The sequence below is a fragment of the Zonotrichia leucophrys genome, chromosome 11 (assembly GCF_028769735.1).
Source record: "Zonotrichia leucophrys gambelii isolate GWCS_2022_RI chromosome 11, RI_Zleu_2.0, whole genome shotgun sequence".
Classification (NCBI taxonomy): Eukaryota; Metazoa; Chordata; class Aves; order Passeriformes; family Passerellidae; genus Zonotrichia; species Zonotrichia leucophrys.
This window is the reverse complement of record NC_088181.1, coordinates 2,312,732-2,333,651: the sequence shown is the minus strand read 5'-3', so window position 1 is coordinate 2,333,651 and position 20,920 is coordinate 2,312,732. Positions and strand designations below refer to the sequence as shown.

The 20,920-nt window shown below is 57.7% G+C and overlaps 1 protein-coding gene across 4 annotated transcripts in view; it reads right to left on the bottom strand.

Moving 5' to 3' along the window:
- Positions 1-3,980, bottom strand: part of GSE1 (Gse1 coiled-coil protein) — a 107,369-nt gene extending 103,389 nt beyond the window's left edge. For 3 of the 4 annotated variants that reach the window (XM_064723180.1, XM_064723179.1, XM_064723182.1), the window contains exon 1: positions 2,037-3,709. In XM_064723180.1, coding sequence (XP_064579250.1) covers positions 2,037-3,584 — 1,548 coding nt within the window. In that variant the 5' untranslated portion in view covers positions 3,585-3,709. Of the gene's footprint in view, positions 1-2,036 lie in introns of all 4 variants that reach the window. The other variant, XM_064723178.1, reaches the window with a different exon arrangement.
- Positions 3,981-20,920: the final 16,940 nt, after the last annotated feature.

Genomic DNA, 20,920 nt, shown 5'->3' with positions numbered 1-20,920 from the left:
TTTTTAAATCATTTTAATTTTATGATTTATTAAATTTAAATAATTTTAATTTAATGATTTAATTGCTCAGGCTCATTCCCTCCAGCCTGGTCCCACCATCACAGGGACCTGGGTGTCACACAAGAGTGAAAGGCTCATCTGGGGTGACTTTGAGCAGCAAGAATGGCTGAACAAGGGTACAGCTAAATTAACCAAGTGCCCTGCCCAAGCATTAAGCCGTGTTTTAAATAACCTTGACATCTGCGAGGCCTCAGCCTGCTGGAAAGCATGTGGGGACAGGGAGGGAAAAATGAGCCAGGACCTTGGGGCCAGCCAGAGTCCCCACCAGGCCACGATGTCCCCAGGCAGCTCTGCTGTCCCTCCTGCCACCAGCCCCCTGCAGCAGCCCCTTAATTTGCTCATTAGCAAACCTGGAACAAGAGGAGGAGCTCAATGGTGTCCCTTCCTAGGACACACTCTGTGTCCTCCTGGGAGTTTGGGATTGGGCCAGTGGGGACAAGGACTGGAGTGCCTGAAAAACGCTGGGACCTGGGGGGGTCACTGAGGAACCCCAGAGGAACCCACCCACGCTGGAACAAATTGCTGTTGATAACGTCCCCATGAGGGACGTTAATTTAATGATTTAAATCATGGGGGCACCAAGGGGGCAGAGGCCTGAAGAACCAGCTGGGGACATGCAGGTGATGCCCCTCTCATCAGCTCACCCATCCTGGATCAGCACCATGGGCTGTTCACCTGATTCCTGAGTCCTCCATGGCCACCAACACCTTGGAAATGCCACCAGACCCATGACCATGAGAGCATCACAACCCACCCAGCAACCATGGAAATCCATCCACAAACGACCCAAAATTATGTCAGGACCACCCAGCTCAGGCTGACAGAGCTGGGGGAACCCCCAAAAGGAACAACTTCCAGAGAAGTCCCATCACTGGTGCCAACCCAACCTCCTGTGCCATCCTGGCACCCTCCAGGTGAATGCAGCTCCTGCCTGGTGCCTCTCCAAGTGTCCCCCCAGGTCAGGAGCCAGCACAGCTGAATGGGAAATTATATTTGTGAGCAGCCAAGGGAGAGTGGTGGGAGAGAAAAGGAGCGCTGTCTGGGAAGGACTGGTTTACATTTCTAAAGAAAATGCCAGCGCCTCAGAGAGCCGCAGGGTTCTGGCTACGGATGGAGCTGAAAGGCTTTGAAAATGACCTCGGGGATTTGGGATGTTGGCATTTGACAGAGCCCAGCCTGGGGCCTGGTTTGGTGGTACAGAGCAGCGGCTCTGGAGAGCTCCCACACGCTGGAGATTTGGGAGGAAAAGCTGTTATTTTCCCATCCCACGAGAAAGACAAGCTTGGGAGGAATAAACTTTTGCTCTGCCATGTGCTTTTGAGGTGATGGCCTCAAAGCAACCTGTGTAACCCCAGAAAGGAGCAGCTGGGGAATCTGGCAGCACCTGGGCCATGACACCCGTGACACCATCAGGGTTGCAGGGCTTTTGGGGAGCCCTCACTGCAGGATAAGTGGTGGGAACCCAGCCCTGTGCTCACCCAGCAGCTGTGGGAAGAACTGGGGCTCCTCCAAGGGAAATCCCTTCATTAAGGCACCTTGTAAAACTGGGGAGAAGTTGGGAAGTTTCCTACAGAGCCCATGAGCTCCTTCCAGCTTCCCAAGGATGCTCCATGGAGGGCAGGCCAGGCAGCCCTCCCTGGCACCTCTGAGCACCCCTGATGGCCAGCAGGACAGGGTTGGCATTTCCTCGGTCCTGGCTGCCACCTCCCTCACGCAAAGCTGCCAACAACACAGACACTTCTGGAACGGGACAGCCCTTGGCTCTTCCCACCTCCTGGAAGGGTTTTTATCTGCTCCTTCGCAGCTTGACAGCTCCAAAAATTCACTGCTAAAGGCACCCCATCCATTAGCATCCACCCCCAGCACCCAGACCCAAAACACGAGCATCCATCTATGTCACCGCTCCAACTCCTCCTGGATCCCAGAGGTGGAAAGCGCTGGGAAAGGAGGGATGGGGACCTGGCCAGCTGCCTTACCTTGGGGAGCAGAGCCGGGGGCGCCACTGCCAGCAGCTCTGGCGGGGTCACGCTCTTGCCAGCCAGCACCACGGCCCCGCACTCGGCACAGGCGCCGATGGTCAGCTGCTTGCCATCGTCCACCAGCAGGCTGTTGGCCACGCGCAGCGTGTAGAGGAACACGGGGAGCCTGGCCACCTGAACCGCTCTTAATCCAAGGCACCGCTTCTTCTCCTGCCGGCAGAAGAAGCAGACGAAGGTCTCCACCTTGTACTGGCGGGACCAGGCGCTGCTGGGGTGGTGGGAGTTCCTGCCCTCGTGCTGCAGCCACTGTCCCAGCAGGTCGTGGTAGCACAGGATGCAGGTGGCCACCAGCCCCGTGGAGTCGGCCGGTCTGGCCCGCGGCGCGGGCGGGTACACGGTCAGGAAGGGGAAAAAGGGCTCCTTCTCCCCAAAGCGCCCCGGAGGGTTGACGTTGAGCTGGAACTCTTTGCCAGCTCCCAGCTCGGCCCCGCAGATGTAGCAGACGGAGGTGGGACCCGGCTTGATGACAGCGGGGTGGCCGGCGAGGTCACCGGCCGAGAAGACCTGGTGGTACCTGCCCAGGAAGCTCTGCACGGAGGAGATGAGCTCCTCGTTGTGACAGGCCCTGTACATGGCCCACAGGTCCTGCAGCACCCCGAAGCACTTGCGGCAGCTGCTGACCTCCCAGTGCTTGTTGAGCCCCTTGGCGCCGGGCGGGCAGGGCAGGAGGCTGAGGAAGGGGAAATGCATCGTGCTCTTGGCGTTGCCGTTGGTGATTCTGGCCGCCACCGGCCTCGCCTCCTTGCCGCACTCCTCCCCGCACAGGTAGCAAGCCTCGGGCAGCGGCGGGATGCCCGAGCCGTCCTCCTTCACGCCGCGGCGGCCCTTGGCGGGCATGGCCCCGGCGCCCAGGGGCACCACGTAGAGCCGCTGCAGCACGGGCACGTTGGCCAGCTCGAAGCTCTGCCACTGCTGCATGAGCGAGGCGAAGCAGCAGGGACACACCAGGGTGCTGCCGGTGGGCGACAGCGGCTGGGCGCCCGCCGGGGGGCTGTGCAGCCACAGGAACGGGAAGAAAGGTCCCGGCGAGCTCTTCTCCTGCTTCTGCACGTGGACGCGGTGCTGGGCGCCCGGTGCCAGGGGGCTGCCGCAGATGTAGCAGGCGGTGCCCGCTGCCCAAGCGGGCCGCTCGCTGCCTTCCTCCTCCTCCTCCTCCTCCTCGCTGGTGATGTTGATCTCGCTGTCCGAGGAGCAGCAGGGGGGCCCCCGCTCGCTGCCCGCCGCCGGGGGGGCCCGCGCAGCGCCGCCCGCCCCCTCGGGCTCCGACAGGGGCTCGGCGTCGGAGAGCTCGGAGAGCTCGGAGCCGGCTGCCGGCCCTTCCTCCTCCTCCTCCTCTTCCTCCTCCTCCTCCTCCTCCGGGTGGCCGGCGGCGCGGCGCGGCGGCGCGGCGGGGTCCCAGCCCGTGGCCCCCCGCCGCAGCCCGGCTCCCCCCGCCGCCGCCGCCGCCGCCGCCTCGCACTGATGGGGCCGCTTGAGCCAGTACATGCGCTTCTCCACCGGCGTGCGGCTGCGCTCGAAGGAGTCCCACTGCTCGCCCAGGAAGCAGCGGCAGACAGCGCAGACCAGGGCGCAGCCCTCCGCCGAGACGGCGCGGGCTCCGGGCGCCGGCTCCTGGTGCTGCAGGAAGGGGAAGAAGGGCCGGTGGTCGCGGGGGGGTCGCACTTGAAGCTTGAGCTCTTTGCCGCGGCTGATGCCGCCGCCGCAGATGAAGCAGCAGAGCGGGGGCGCCGAGGGTTGCGCGGTCCCGGGGCCGCCCCCCCCCGCCGCCGCCGCCGCCGCCGCCTCGCCGGCCGCCAGCGCGGCCATCAGCCGCTGCTTGCGGGAGAGCGGCGCCGCCGCTGCCCCCGGCCCCGCCGCCGCCCCCGGCCCCGCCGCGCTCATCGCCGCCCCCGGCTCATCCCGCGGCTCCGCCGGACACGCAGGCTCGGGGGGCGGGTTTGCGGAGCGCTCCCCCCCCACCCCTCCGCCCGCCTCCTCCCGCCGGGGGGAAGGCAGCGAGAAAGGAAAGAAAAAAAAAATTATGATAAAACAACGGCAACAACAACAACAACAACAACAAAAAAAAAGCTCCCCGCGGCAACAACAAAATACCCACGGACGGCAACAAAAATAAACCCGGGATAAAAGTTCGGTGCGAAAGTTTGGGTCCCGCCGGCGGCGCGGAGGAAGGGCGGCTGCCGGCCGCCTCCCGGCCCCGGCGCCCCCGGCCCGGCTCCTCCCCGGCCCCCCCGCCGCGACCTGCCCGCCCGGGGGGGCCCGGAGGGAGGAACGAGCCGCTGCCACCCCCCGCCCGCCCGGAGCCCGCCCGGAGCCAGCGCGGAGCCAGCGCGGCCCAGGGACCCCACGGCGGGGGAGGGACGTGGGGATTTACACAGCCGGGCCCCGAGCGTTTTGTGACCGGGATCCCCGCACCGGCCCCCGCGCGATGTCCCCTCCGCGCCCGTCACCCGTGTCCCACCCGGCACCCCCAAACCGCGCCACGGCGCTTTGTGCGGCTCGCACCCCCCAAAGGCACCGCGTCCTGCTTCACGGATCCCACCGAGAGCAGCGGCCCTTTCCTGCCCTTTCCAGCCATTAACTCGGTGTCCCGACCACCCCCGGTAATTTATTTCCCACTTTCAAACTGCTGCCGCTGTTCCAGTTCAATACCAGATTCTATTTCCCGCTCGGTCCTAAAATGCTGCGTCGCTTTGCCACTCACTGGTAAATAGCTGATGCGTTCCCAGCCGGAGCTGGCGGCGTTTCAGCGGCGCATGCAATAATCCCGGTATATCCTTACCTGCCTCGCAGCCCGCGATAAGATTTAATGCTTGGAAAGCACTTTGCTGTCCTTGGACAATAGGCACCGCGGAAGCGCAAACTGTGCCCAGGGCCAGCCTCAATTAAACCTGACTGATTAACCACCCCAGCGGCTCGTCAGCGTGCCCACCGGCTCGGCACGGCTCTCCCGATTAAATAAATATATTAGGAGCTGGAAGGGGGATTATTTTTTTTTTTTCCAACAGTCGTTTTAGTAGGAAGCGCTGTGGAGTTTTGAGTTCACAGCAAGTCACTGCAATATCCCAGGTGCTGTCCTTGCAAATCCGCCTGAGCTGGGAGGGTGCAGGATGAAACCCGAAGAGGCAAGGTTGGACAGGACACAGGGACAGAGGGACAGCAGGACGGATGCCTGAGCAACGTGCCAGCACGCCCAGACGATGCGCAGAAGCCACGCTGCCCCTTGCTCCTCATCACTGCTCGGGCCGCCCCGTCCGGGTCCCCCTTGGGGCTGACCAAGCCGCGGTGTCACCTCCCAGCCGGACTGCGGGTGACAGCGTCCGGTGCTCCCCGGCAACTGGCCCTGAGATCAAACAGATTGTGTGACATCAGCTGGAGCGCGGGCAGGGGCACGAGGGCTCTTCGGGGACCCGGATCCAGTTTCCACGCAGATGGCTCCGGTAGTAAAGGAGCAGGGGGTGGGAGGCAACGCACAAAGCGGGAACACGATACCTTGGGAGAACTGGCTCCACGGGGCTTTTTCAGGGGTTTCCAGAAGACAGCAGGGCCTCGTTATATTTTATTTATTTATAGGGCTGATGTGGTGGCTGCTCTATGCGCCGAGGGCAGCGGGAGCGCCGCGCCTCGGGGTGGGCATGACTCAGATGCTCTTTAAAGCCGCGCACGGTGTCTCGGTGTCACCCCTGTTCCCGGATGGAAAGGGGCCACTGGGCCGGATGGATCCCTGACCCCAGGCAGCAGCAGCAGCAGCGGATCTGGGAATGCCTCAGCCCAGCTGCCCAGCTGGAGCTCCCCCGGGAGCCGCGGCCACCAGCTCAGCCCACCCTTCGAGCGCAGCCGACAGATGCTCTCCCGCCTGCTCCGCAGATGGGCCACAAAACAACGCGCCGTATTCAAAGTCCGGAGCTCAGCAGGGCCAAACCCCCCTCCCCACCCTGCCCTGGAACACCAACCCCCCGTGCCCCTCTCCTGAGGCTCCACAAGCCCCCGGCTCCCCCATTCCCCCCGTGCCCCACTGGGACGCGGCCTCGGAGCAGCTCCCCGGGCCTCGGCTGCGCCCGGACAGAGCAGCTCATTTATCATCCTGTGCCGCCCCGGCCCTGCGGTTGCTGTTTGCAACAGAGAAGCTGGGAGGGAGAGAAAATTTCTCAAGTCGGCCTCGGCAAGAACTGAAAACACATGCCCTGGCGGCAAACGCGTCCCCCGGGGCGCGCGGGGATCAAGGCGAGCCTAGCGCAGGATTTTCCAGCGCGGCTCCCGCGGCCGGCGCGCAGCCCTGCTGCCAGAGCTGCCCCTGCACAGACACCCCTGGGCTGGGCTGGGGCGCTGACAGCCAGGTCTGCTCCCCCAGCGCTGTGAGCACACTGGAGGCAGGGCAGAGTGGCTCCTGGCTCGCTCAGGATGGCCAATGTCACACTGTGCCTTGCTGGGTGCGGTGTAGGGGTGGCCCCTTGCTCAAAGACAAGCTCCAGGGACAGATGTCCCTTGCAGGGTAGGGCACAGGCCCTGTCTTGTGTCAGGACTCAGCAGCAGTTGTGCAAGGTGTGCAAACAGCTGTGATGGGCCCTGGGGGGCTCCTCTGGCTTTTATGGCGCAGGGATTCAGGATGGAGGCATGAGCAGCCCATCCTTGTCCCCATTCCCATTCCTGTCCCCATCCTCATTTCCATCCCCATTCCTGCCTCAATTCCTCCCTCCATCCCCACTGCCAGCCCCAACCTTATCTTTATTAGCATCGCCATCCCCATTCTTGTTTCCACTCCTGTGCCTGTCCCCTATTGCCATCCTTATCCTTATACCCCTTCCTTTTTCCACTTTTGTCCCATCTCATCCTCACCCTCATTCCCATCCTTATCTGTATCCTCATCCCCATTTCTACCCCTATCTCCCTCCTCATCCCCATTCCCATTCACATCCCAATCCCCATCTCTGTCCTTGTTCCTATCCCAGTCCCTTTTGCCCTCTTGCCCTGCAGGACAGGCCCCGGCAGCACCCATTCCCTGGCACCCCTTGGAGCAGGCACGTGCTGCAGATCCCACATCCCTGGGAGCGGGAGGTTAATATGGAAATTACCAACTGCTTATTCCTTCCAGCTGTTGCTGTGAGTCATCAAGTGCCTTAAAGAGCATTTCAAACAACACAGTGCCTTCGAGACAGCGTGACTGCTGCCCCAGCCACCCCCTCTGGATAATCCTCGGCAGGGCCTGGTGTTTGAGAAGGGAATATTTCTCCAAGGAGGCTGAGTGTGGCCAGGGAGGCAGAACAGCCGCTGCCTGCACGGCGCCTGTCCAGGCTCCCACCTCCACCCGTGGGCTCCTGGCGTCCTGCCGACAGCAAAGCCAGGCAGGGAAGGGCACTGGGAAGGGCAGCCCAGCCCTGGCATCATCCCTGCCCAAAATCCAGCTAAATGCCACCACGTGCCAGCATGGGTGATGATTCCCGCTGGGGAAACTGAGGCACGGCGCGGCCAGGCTGAGCTCCACAGTGTCACCTGCCCGGGGTGAAGGTGGCAGAGTGGCTGCCACGGGATGCTGGGACACTGGTCTGCAGTTCAGCGACCTCGAACTCTGCGCTCAACAGCTGTATTTGTCTCGGCAAGCTTTTATTTCCTTTTTTTTTTCTGTTGTTTTTAAAAAAGGCTGATCTCTGCACTCGGTTGGTGCTGATTTTTCAGATGGGAGAGATAGGGCTGGTTCATGGAAATAGTGGGGATACATCCCTTATCTGCTGCTTCAACCTTTCTTTGAACTTCTGGACTGACTTCATTGATTTTTTCACTGGAAAAGCCCAGGCAGTTTTTTCTCCTGCAAACTCTTTTCCCCCAGTCCTTCATGTGGCCATGCAGGTGAGTCAAGGATGCTCCTGGCCAAGATCCCAGCTGGTGAGAGCAGGAACATCTGCCTCTGCACAGCAGAGAGCCTGGAATCAAAAAATAATGACCCAGGGAAAGCTGTGCACAGGTGACAGGGAGCTGTGACAGGGTGGAGGGGACGGGGACACGGCCACACCACAATGGAGTCACAGCTGCAGGCTGAGAGAGGAGCCAGGGAAGGAGGGAAGGATGCTGCTGGCAGGGTCCCCAGCAGGCAGGAAGGAGGGAGGTGGCTCTGGGGAGAGGAGGGGACCACTGACGGCCACCACAGCCCTGTGGGGACACTCTGAGCCTCTCTGGGTGCTCCCAGGCTGTGGCAAAGACACAGCTGCTCCTGGAGGACAAAGCCGTGTGGGGACACATTTGGTGCCTGGCACGGTGGTCACAGGGGCTGAGTCCAACCAGGATGCCCAGGAACACCCTGTTAGTCCATGAATTTACAATCCAGCGCCCTCAGTCCCTGCCCCAAATCCCTCCGTGGTCACCCACAGCATTGACCTCGTGCTGCTCCTCCTGCTCACCCCCATTGAGACCAGCCCTGATTTCCCCACATGTCCCCATGGGCAGGAGGGAGCCACGTCCCCTGCAAGGCACAAGGGCCCAGTTGCTGCCTGTTGGGCTTTTTCCGAAGGTTTTTTTTTAAAAAAAAAATAGATATTTTTTTTTTCTTTTCCTTTCCAGGGCGAGCAGCTCTGCAAATGCCAAGTGCTGATGCCAAAGGGCCGTGTCAACAAAGAAGAATGAGTGTGGCTGTTAGAGGCTGCTATTAAAAAAGGGTGGAGAGGAGAGGGAGAGAGGGGGGTGAAAAAGAGAAGAAAAGGTTTGTCACTGCAAATAATAACAGTTTGCAGAGCAGTAAAAACCCGGGAGCAGCAGCCAGACCCCTGCAGTGCCCTTGGGCGCTGGCACCAAGCAGGGACTCTGCACCCTGTGTCCTTCCAGAGCACAAACCCATCCCGGCAACTTGGCATCCCCTGTGGGCTGCACAAAGTGTTTTCCAAGCTCCGAGGGTTTTCCAAGCCTGCTGTGCTCCTGCTTGGCCTCCAGGCCCTGCTGCAGGGCTCCATCCACAGCAGGGCCGGGCATGGCACGGGCTCCCCGGGATGGGCAGGGTCCAGGCCCTGCCCCCGGAGTGCCAGGAGCTATTTCGAGGCAAGCCCTGGCTGCTGCCGAGTGGGATGGGAGGGAAGGAGCCTCTCTCATGACTGCAAAGATGCAGCGGGAAGATGAGGTCTCTGGTTTCGGCTTTCTATTCCCAGCCCGTTATTCAGCGCTCCGAGGTGGATCTGCCCTGCAGGGCGGCCACGGGAGATGGGGATGGATCCGGGGCCAAGCACCTCAGCCCCCTGGGAGGCAGGTGGAGCTTACAGCTCCTGCCCAGCTGAAAATCCCCCCTGGAATCTCCTCTCCCTCCTGCCAGGATGTCAAACCCGAGTGGATGTAGGGGATGCTCAAGTAACAGCACTTGGGAAAAGACCAAGCAGAGGAAGAGATAGACAAAGCTCAAATCTTACTCCAAACCCAGAATGAAAGTATTTTTGAGGATAATCCACCAGTTCACTTCATTTTGACTTTTTAAAAAATATTCTTGCTTCCTGTTTTGCACCATGGTCTGTCCTTAGCCGTGGTTTGTGATGGTGTTCACAGGGGTTCTTGGATGAGGGAAGAGATGAAGATCTGACTCCATGTTTTAAAAGGCTTGATTTATTATTTTATTATATATATTACATTAAAACTATACTAAAAGAATAGAAGAAAGGATTTAATCATAAGGCTATCTAAGAATAGAATAAGAGAGAATGATAACAAAAGTTTGTGGCTCGGACAGAGAGCCCGAGCTAGCTGGGCTGTGATTGGCCATTAATTACAAACATCTAATATGGGCCAATCAAAGATCTACCTGTTGCATTCCACAGCAGCAGATAATCAATGTTTACATTTTGTTCTTGAGGCTTCTCAGCTTCTCAAGAAGAAAAATCCTAAAGAAAAGATTTTCCATAAAAGATGTCTGCAACAATGGTTTTATTCCCACACCACCTTTCATTCCTACCTTTCCCATGACACAGCCACCCTCTGTGCTCATCTCACAAGCAATGGCAGAAGGTTAACCTCTGGAAAAGCCTGGTTTTCAAGTATTCTCCCTCCCCCACCTCCCCAACAAAAAAAAAAAAGAGACAACTTTGGTCAAAATTGAGATGTTCCCACAGAAATTGGTATTTCCCGATGGAAAAACATTCCATCAGCAAAACGCTGACCTGCTCCGGTTACAGCCTGGTCATGGCCATGAGCAGAAGCAGCTGGGAAAGGAATTAGAGGGGAGCTGGGAGCTGCATGGATCACCTCACCCTCAGATCCTGCTCCTGCCTGGAGCTTCCCGGGGCTGGGATGGGGATGTGCCAGGAGCTGCCAGCACAGAGATCCATCCCATGGATGGTTGTCACCAGCCCTGGAGTGGCTCAGCAGGGTCCAAGCTGCCAGCACTGAGATTCCAGGGATGTTGTCACCAGCCCTGTGGCACCCCAGGGTGACCACCCACAATTGCTGCTCCCCCAAAGCCAGCTGGAGGTGGGACGAGCCAGCGGTTCCAGATGTTCCCAAGGATGGAGCTCTGCAAACAACCCCAGCCTGGTCTCTGCTCCTGACTGGGAATGTCTTGCTGGATTTAGAGAGCTGGGGGATGAGATCGGAGGAACAAGGGCAGATTCACCCCCAGAGCTGGAGGTCAAGGGCTGCCTCCAGTGTCTTCCCTCTAAGAATTAGTGGAAGAACTTTTTGGGGAGGTTCTCCTGTGCCTTGGGGTGTGAAGCAGTGGATGGGGTTTGGTTTGGTTCTTTTCTGAGGGCTGGTTCAGGCAGGATGGAATGGATCAGGAATCAGTGGAACAGATCAGGAATCAATGGAATGGATCAGGAATCAATGGAATGGATCAGGAATCAGTGGAATGGGTCTGGAATCAGTGGAACAGGTCAGGAATCAATGTAATGGGTCAGGAATCAGTGGAACAGGTCAGGAATCAGTGGAACAGATCAGGAATCAATGGACCAGATCAGGAATCAATGGAATGGATCGGGAATCAATGGAATACATCAGGAATCAGTGGAACACATCAGGAATCAATGGAACACATCAGGAATCACTCTCCCCTTGTGCAGCCAGAGGGTGACCAGAGAAACTCCTGTGTTGGACAGATTTTTGTTGGCAATAATGGGACAGAAATCCATGGCCATGCAAGGTGCCACCATCCAGGTGAAACGGGCACTCACCTCTGTCACTGTGGGCTCACCCTGCCCACGTGGCACTGGAACCCACCAGCCGTGATGGGCACATCCCTCCAGACACACTGCAGCTGCCACACCTGGGGAAACTGAGGCAAGGAATCTGCAGGAATGTGAGCCCAGCCCCTCCAAATTGCCATCACCACCAGCTCATGGCTCCCCTGCCCCAAGCCCTGCTCCCCCTGTGCCTGTTGGGAGGCACCACCAGCCCCAGAGCTGTCCCCATCCCAGAGATTCCACATGGTCCAAGCATCACCTCCTTTGCCAGCTCCTGTCCTGTCTGTCCAGCTGAGCTGCATCCCTCTGTCCTGCTCACCTCTTCCCTGACCAAACCTGGGTTTCCAGCAGGGATTTTTCCCATTCCAGACTCTCTCAGTGCCTCCACACCTCCCACACTGTGGGACACAGGAGCACTGGTCATCATGGGGACACTGGACCTCCTGACCTGTGCCCAGGTTGTCTCCCGGACAATCAACATCCCCTTCCTGGGAGGAATCGGGCCTGTGTCTCTCTCTGACCTCTGCTAAACACATCCATCCCAAGGGATGTGCTGGCCCTGCTGGAGGAGGCAGAGGTGAAGCCTGATCCCACCAGGAAAATAAATGTCCCTTCATCCAAGGGATTCCATGCACCCCATTCCTCCCCATTCCTGCTCCTGCCCTAAATCAACACCAGCAGCATGACCCAAAAGCAAATTTATCTTAAAGACTTTTAAAAACCCATATAAAAAAATACAGCTTCATCGGAAAGGCTTTTTTTTTCCTTCTTCTTTTCTTTTCCTTTTTTTTTTTTTTATTTTTATTTTAGGGGGGGGAAAGGTTTATGCCTCCTTGGAGACCTCTTCAATAAAACGCATTCTGGCTCTCGGAGCGTCTGACTGCAAATCAGGTTCCAGCCGTTCCCTTCCTGTGCCGACCTGCTGGAGTCGGCTGTTATTCTTGGCAGGGTGCCCTGAAGGAAGAAAAAAATCCCCCCCCAAGCTCCCAGCGGCTGGGAAATGCTGATGACATGACACCTTCCAGCATTCTTCAAGGTCAAGAGGGGAGGGAGGGAAATGAAAGGGGAGAGGGTTTTTTTTTTTCTCTGTTGTTAGCATGGGTTATTGCTTCGCTCAGGCATTTCCCTTTGATGCTCGCTCCTTGTTACACAAGATGTTGCAGGCTCCCCGTGCCCTGGGTACGAGTCACCACCTTCCCTGCTTCCCCAGCAGCAGGGATCTGCATCCTGAGGGCGTTTTGGGACCAGCACTGCATGGGCTCAGCTTAAACCCAAGCTGGTTTTAACCTGCACATCTCCAGGAGCGCCACATTTGCTCCACAGAGCTCCATCCTCCAGGACACCCCATCCAGGAGCCTGTGGTTATTCCAAACCAAAATCCGTCTCCCTAGCATCTTCCCCAACAGCAGGGATCTAAATCCTGAGGGCGTTTTGGGACCAGCACTGCATGGGCTCAGCTTAAACCCAAGCTGGTTTTAACCTGCACATCTCCAGGAGCGCCACATTTGTTCCACAGAGCTCCATCCTCCAGGACACTCCTATCCAGGAGCCTGTGGTTGTTCCAAACCAAAATCCGTCTCCCTAGCATCTTCCCCAACAGCAGGGATCTAAATCCTGAGGGCGTTTTGGGACCAGCCCTGCATGGGCTCAGCTTAAACTCAAGCTGGGTTTAACCTGCACATCTCAAGGAGCAACACATTTGCTCCACAGAGCTCCATCCTCCAGGACACTCCTATCCAGGAGCCTGTGGTTGTTCCAAACCAAAATCTCTCTCCCTGTAATCTCCCCCAGCAGTGGCCCTTGGGGTTCCCCACACAGAAAGCCCCAATCCCCCTGAGCCAGCCCTGGGTGCTGCATCCAGCTGACAGGGACACGCAGCATCCTCGGGGGACGTGCCCTGCCTGCAGGACTCCTGCTCTGACAAATAAAACTTGGCACCTCTCTCCTTGAGATCCAACAAATCTCTGCTAATCCCCCTGCTCCCGGCTGCCAAATCCTCCTCCTCCTCCTCCCCTCAGCCAAGGTGCAGAGCGCTTTGAGGCAAGCTGCACACAACCATTAAACCTTGCAACGAGGAATTGCCATCATCAGGGCACGGAGTGGCAGCTCTAATGTCCCCCATGGTGGTGACAGGGAAGCTGCTGCACTCCTGGGAGAGGTTTTGGTTGATGCCCCAAGCCAGGGCTGATGTGCTGCTGGAGCACACAACAGCTGCTCTGTCCCTGTGGATGGATTCCTTGCCCTCCTGCTTCCCCAGAGCACATTGGAAGGAGGACCCAAAATGATCACTGTGACAAAGGGAAGCAAAGCAGGTGCCAGCAGGGGTGTTCAGGGACAAGAGAACAAGGCAGGGACAGTCTCACTGTGTGTGCAGGCAGGTTTGGGATGGGCTGGCACCCCTGGGAGCCCAGGGACATTGCTCACGTCCTCACAAGCTGCATCACCACACCTGCGGTTCAGCTCTCCCTCAGGGGACTGTGCTCCTCCTGCTCTGTGCTAACTGAGCTCTCACTGCCACATCATCCATCCCCTGAGACTGCCAAGGATCATCTTTGAGCTAACCCACCTGCACTGGGATCCCAGTGCTCTCTTCACTCACTTTTTTGGGGCCAGGGTGGTGAATGGGTCTGTTGGATGAGCTGGATCAGTTCAGGGCTGATGGGCCTCTCGTGTCTTTGTTGGCTTCTTGGCCCTTCCCCAAGGAATTACCCGATCCTGGGATTACCAGGACCACAACACCTGGGCTTGCAAAGGAGCTGTGGAGAGTGTCCAGGACACCCCAGCATCCCTGCAGGTTCCCCTGGAAGCCGGTGCAGCGCCGCATCCTGCCCCAAGGGCCGCTGGAGGAAATCCTGGAAGGCCATCTTACAATGCAGCCCTTCCTGTCCCCGAAGGAGCGCCGAGCACGGAAAAGGCACCGCGGGCTGCGGCACCGGCCAGCCCCGGGGGGACACGGCTCTGCCCCCCGGCACCTTGTCCAGCCCACCTGGGGCCACTTCCCGCCGGGCTCCCGGCCAGCAGCGCTGCTGCTTTGTCTTCAAAACCCACAAAAACACAATGGGAGCAGCGGGGGGATTGCCCAGGACCCCGCTGGGGCGGCAGCGACACGGGTGGAGATGTCACTGGAGATGTCACCGGAGATGTGACCGGAGATGCTCCTTGCCATCCCTGCCTTGGCATCCCATATGCACAGCAAAGAGAAATGTCCATGGAGCTGCCCTCCTGCTCCTGGCAGTGTCCCCGAGCCCCGGGTGGCAGCAGGTCACGTCCTGGCCGCGGTGGCAGGCCCGGCGCGGGGCTCCCGTGTTTTTGTTGCCGGTTGTTTTCCAGCGGGGAGGCCGCGGGGCCAGCTGGCTGCCGCCAGCCTGGAACAGCGTGGCCTATTTTAAACCGCTTGCACAAGGAGTCAGCAGCTCCAGCTCGGATTTTTTCCGAACTTTATTTGTCCAAACGCTCGGCAGGGAGGGAGGGAGGGAGGGAGAGCAGGAGGTGGGGGAGCAGCAGCTCCCGGCTGGCTCAGCTGCCAGCGGCTCACCTGCAGTGAGGTGCTCTGGGGTGGGATGGCATAGTCAGGATGCTGAGTGCATCAAATACCCCAAATCCCCCAGGATCAATGGAAAAGCTGGAGGTGAGCAGCAAAGCCTGTGGAAAGCAGCAGATACCTGTCCACAGGCCGAGTTGTGGCTCTCAGGAGCATTCCCAGGACAGGCAGCTCTGCTGGGACAGAGGATTATGCCAAGCAGCCATCCATGTGGAGGGAGCACTGGGAGACAGGATAAAACCCCAGCCAGACCCTGCTGAAAGAACCAGAAAAAGGGACTGGAAAACTCTTCCACTCTCATGATGGTCCTACAGCCCCACCTTGTCCCCTGTGACCCAGCCCATCCTGCCGAGGATGCTGCGACCCAGGGATGAAACACTGACTGTGCAGTGATTAAATATTGGCAACTTTAAATTAAAATCCCTCGTTTGTACTTTTCCACATCAGACCACATCCACTACAAACTTTTTGGGAGGCCAACACTTCCCTGAAGGTCCCAAAGGACCCAAAAACACAGAGCAGCAGTGCTCACAGGGAACCTTTTCCCTCACAGAAGATTTGATGTTCTCCAATGCAACCTGAGTATCCATCACTCAGGGATTTTTTCTCCATGCCGTTTTCTTCAGATCAAACTGCTAAATGTGCCTCTTTATGAAACAACTCTTGCCTGGGCTGAGGTGAGCTCAGAAGATCCCTTCCAGCTCCTCTCAGAAATCCAGCAGCTCCCACAAGGGTCAGCAGCCAGAATGATGTAAAACATGATTTCCTAACCCTGCCGGTGGGAAATCACTGGAGAACAGAGGGGATGACTACAGTTTAAAAAATGTAATTGTGCTCAAAGGTTTCTTGGTTTTTTTAACTGCTTCCCCAAAGAAGTGGGAGTTGCTGTGGCCAGTAGAAATAAATTTCCTTTTCCAGAGTCACCAGAGCCTTTGCACACAGGGGAGGGACTGAGCTTCTGCTTGGGGGTCCTGCAGCACGTGTTCTGTAACTGCTAAACCACCCAGCTCACAAAACCTTCTTCTGGGGCTTTAAACTCTTGGCTGGAAGCCCTTCCGAGCTTTTGAGTTTGAAGAACAGCCCAACTCTTGGAAGGAAAGGCAAGGGGGGAAAAGTTATCAGCTGTTGAGTGCTAGCTGGATGGGACAGAGCCGTGAGCCGTGCAGGGGACGGCCGGGGAGCTCCACGGATGTCACGTTGGCCCGAGGCAAAGATGTTTATGGTCCTGGCTGGAAGCCCTTCTGAGGAACCCATCGCGGTGATTTACAGCGCTTCCGACGGACGCGGAGCCGCTCCTCCCGCGCTGACCGGGCTGCGGAGAGAACATCTGCAATGCCTCAATGCCAGCGAGGGGCTGAGGGTGCCAGTGTGTGCCCCGGGGCACGGTGACACCAGGGACAGCTGTGTGTGTGTGCCCCAGGGCATGGTGACACCAGGGCCAGCTCTGTGTGTGCCCCAGGGCATGGTGACACCAGGGCCAGCACTGTCCTGTACTCGGGCACAAGGGCAGCTGGTGCTGCTTGTGCACACCCAGATCCTGCCCTCTTCTCCCTTCAGCTCTGGAACCCAGAGGTGCCAATCCCAGAATCCCAGAATCCCAGAATCCCAGAATCACAGAATCACAGATTCATGGATCACAGAATCACGGAATCATGGAATCACGGAATCCCAGAATCCCAGAATCACAGATCCACAGAATCACAGAATCACAGAATCACAGAATCACAGAGTCACAGAATCCCAGAATCCCAGTATCACAGAATCACAGAATCCCAAAATCACAGAGTCACAGAATCACAGAACCCCAGTATCACAGAATCACACAATCACACAATCACAGAATAATGAGGTTGGAAGAGACCTCAAAGATCATCCAGTCCAACCCATGCCCTGACACCTCAACCAGACTATAGCACCCAGTGCCATGTCCAGGCTTTTTTTAAACACATCCAGAGATGGTAATTTCAACACCTCCCTGGGAAAAGCATTCCAGTTCTTTACTATTCTTTCAATGAAAAATTTTTTTCCTAATATCCAACCCGTCCCTTCCCTGACATAGCTTGAGATTGTGTCCTCTAAAACATGGATTAAATCAGCAGGCTTGCCTTTCAGAGCAGAGCTGCTTGGGCAGGATGCAGCCCAGCTCTGTGTAGTTCTGGATTCACCCTGACAAGCCCAGAGTGTGCTGGGAGCATAAACAGCAGCCCCTGGCTCCACCGAGGCACATCCAGCACTCACAGCAGCCTCTCAAGGTGCTGGAAACTGCACCCACACCCTCCTGGTGCTGCCAGCAGAGGGGTCTGACCCATGGGGATCCCCCAGGGACCCTCTGGGCTCCCCCAGCTTGGTGACGTGGCTTTGCCATCCATCACAGTCCCCACAGACTGAGATGTGGGAAGCAAACACAGCCACAGTGTCTGATTTCCCCTGGATTTGGGGATGAGTGGGTGGGAAGCATTTAAGTCGGGACACCAGAAGTCATTTCCCTTTTCCCAGCCTAGAAAAGGGACCACAACCCTCCCACACACCGTGCTGCACCCTCTGAGTCACTGAGAGGAGGAGAAGGGGGTGATGCTGCCCTTCCTGGGACCCCAAATCCACCCTCACACCCATCCCCACCGAGCAGGGCAGCCAGAAGAGCCACATCCCATGGCTGCCAGCCCTTGCTGTGGTTCAGGGATGGCTGCAGCAAAACCCTGCTAGGGATGGTGTTCCTAGCACAGGACACAGCCCCAGGGGCTACAAAGTTTATTTTTCTTCTTTTAGAAACCTAATTTTATAGGAAAAAAGGAGCTGTAAGCAAGTGAGTGGTGGGCAGCTGCCTCCTGGGGATGCTGAGCTGCCCAGGAGTGCTCTGTGCCTCCCTGCTAGGCACCCTCACCCATCTCCCTCCTTTCTCAGCTGCTTCCCAGCACAGGATGGATTTTTAAACACAAGCATCCCCCGGGTGATGCAGGCCAGCAAGAAAACAGGGATCACTGCCTGCTCCAAGGAGCCAACCTGCACAACCCCATCCCACAGCACCTGGGGGATGTCCCTGCCCTAAAACCCCCAGGTGTGGAGCAGGCAGGTGGGTTTGCCCCCCCTGACAAAGCCCACATGGCTCCAGTCACACAGAGGCCATCAAGTGAGTGAATGTGAGAGGGATGAAGGCTCCCAGAGGCCCTCGGCTGCCTCCAGCACCGCGTTTGAGCAGTAAATGGCTTTATTCTCTTCCCAGCACTCCCCCATTAAGCACTCCGCGTTTCTGCCGCTGCTTGAAGCCAGTGATAAGTCAGATCGAGGAGGGTGAAGAGGGGGATGTAAAAAAAGGCCCCCCCAGGCACGAAATGGCAGCGAGGCCCTGCTCCCCCCTCCCAGGATTTATGAATGAAAACACGTTTGGCCTTGGCACCGCGAGTTTCCTCGATGCACGCGGGCGGGGAGGGGGGAGAATCCTGGAATTATGAGGCTCCAGCACCAATTAGGGCTGTTTACATTGACGTAAAGTCTGGGTGAAGTCCCCACCCCTGCTCCCAGCATATTTATGAAATTACTCCTGCTGACACTGACAAATGCAGGAGGGAAAGTCCCTGAGAACGTGAATCCAGCCCGGCACTCGGTGGGGTTTTTTTGAACCAGCACTGAGATGGTTCCTATAAATATCAGCCCCCTCACCCCAAGGGGTTCAGCTTGAGGAGCCCCCAGCATTCCCCTAGGGCCAGGATTCCCAGAGAGGAAGGGGAAAGAAGCAACACAACAGGGAGAGGGGTTTCATAGGAAACCCCTGCTGGGATTCATAGGAAAACTCCCCACATTTCAGAATTTCCTGGATAAATGTGATCCAGGCTCCCCCTCCCCAGCCCAGGCACCGCTGTCACCAGCTGGGATCTGGAAAAAGAGAATTCTCAGCCCCAATCTTCCCCTGATCACTCCCTGCTTCTGCACCAGAGCAGGACACCCCAGGCTCCATCCACGGAAAAGAAACAGCAGCTTTCTGGCTGAGAAATCCCCAGGAAAACCTATTTTCCCCCCAGCTCCATAAAGGGAAACCATCTGAACCTGCTCCCCGCCACCCACGCGGCAGCACAGACGCGGCGCTGGGCGCCAGCACGGGCGTGTTGGAGGCAAACCTCCCAATTAGGGAGCTTGGCCAAGCCAAGGCATTCCCACTAACGGCTCCTGGCACGGGCATCTGCCAGGGGCTGGGCAGGATCCGTGCTCAGAGGGAGATGCCACGGCTGGTGCGTGGCAGGGCACACGGGATGGGAGGAGGAGGCTGCTGCAGCCTCTGCACAGGTCAGCGAGGTTGGGAAGGCTGGAAACAGCTCCAGAGAGAGGGAATAAAGGCTTGGTCCAGCTGGAAATACCACAGGGGGTTGTGGGGCTGGTGCTGGGCACGTTCAGGGGTTTTGGGGAAGGGCCTGGGGCGAGGCAGCAGGAGCTCAGCTTTAAAGATGGAGAGAGCGACTCCTGAGCACTGCCAGGCTCAGAGCGAGCCCAAATCCCTCAGGAGGGAGATCCAAGCGTGGCAGCAGATGGATCAATGCAAACCAGTCTTCTTGCTGCTCCCCAGCCTGGGGAGAACCACCAGGGAGGAAGCAAAGGAGATGCCACGGCTGGTGCGTGGCAGGGCACACGGGATGGGAGGAGGAGGGTGCTGCAGCCTCTGCACAGGTCAGCGAGGTTGGGAAGGCTGGAAACAGCTCCAGAGAGAGGGAATAAAGGCTTGGTCCAACTGGAGATACCTCAGGGGGTTGTGGGGCTGCTGCTGGGCACGTTCAGGGGTTTTGGGGAAGGGCCTGGGATGAGGCAGCAGGAGCTGAGTTTAAAGATGGAGAGAGCGACTCCTGAGCACTGCCAGGCTCAGAGAGAGCCCAAATCCCTCAGGAGGGAGATCCAAGCGTGGCAGCAGATGGATCAATGCAAAGCACTCTTCTTGCTGCTCCCCAGCCTGGGGAGAACCACCAGGGAGGAAGCAAAGGAGATGCCATGGCTGGTGCGTGGCAGGGCACACGGGATGGGAGGAGGAGGCTGCCGCAGCCTCTGCACAGGTCAGCGAGGTTGGGAAGGCTGGAAACAGCTCCAGAGAGAGGGAATAAAGGCTTGGTCCAGCTGGAAATACCACAGGGGGTTGTGGGGCTGCTGCTGGGCACGTTCAGGGGTTTTGGGGAAGGGCCTGGGATGAGGCAGCAGGAGCTCAGCTTTAAAGATGGAGAGAGCGACTCCTGAGCACTGCCAGGCTCAGAGCGAGCCCAAATCCCTCAGGAGGGAGATCCAAGCGTGGCAGCAGATGGATCAATGCAAAGCACTCTTCTTGCTGCTCCCCAGCCTGGGGAGAACCACCAGAGAGGCAGCAAAGGCCATGGAGGAGGAAGAGGAGGAGGAGGAGGGGCTGGAGCTGCCCAGTGCTGCCTCCCTGCAGGGAAGCCAATGCAGAAATGCAGGAGCAGAAGGATCAGGCCTTGGGGCAATGGGATGCAGAGGGATGGGAGAGCTGCAAAGGGAGCATTAAGCAGGGAGAACCAGCCCATGGAAAGGAAATTATTTCCCTTTTTTTTCCCCAGAACAGAGCTCAGTGCTAACCTGAGGAATTCCTCACGGCTCCCCAGCAGCAAAGCTGGGAGCTCAGCAGGATTAAAGGCATGGATTAATTCCTTTCCCAACAAATAAATATCTCCTAGGCCGTTATATGGACAGCAGGACCATCTGTGGGGACACTGATGGTGATAAAAACCACGGGCACAAGAGGGAATCTCAGGCTGTGGAGTCCTAATCCAGCTGGATCTGGAGGCAGATTTTCCCTGCTGCCATCCTGACACCCAGCCACTGGAAAACCAGAGGTTTTGCTCAGTTTGATAAGGAGAGAGGAGCCTCTCAGCTGCTTTTTGCAGCCCTTGGGCACGCTGTGATGGAAAAGCAGCACAAGGAGCATCACCTCGCTCTATACCACAGAGTTTTTATTTGTGAACGGCTTCTAGGTTCAAAAATATTTAACACAGGCTGCAGAACAACACATTTCCCATCTGGCACAGCAGCTCCACGCTGGTGAGGTCTCCAGCACGCCGCAGCCAAGAGCCCACACGGGGTGGGAGGCACGGCAGCAGCCCCCCTCGCAGTGCCCTGATGACTTGCCAGAAAAGCACAACTTCCAGCAGTTC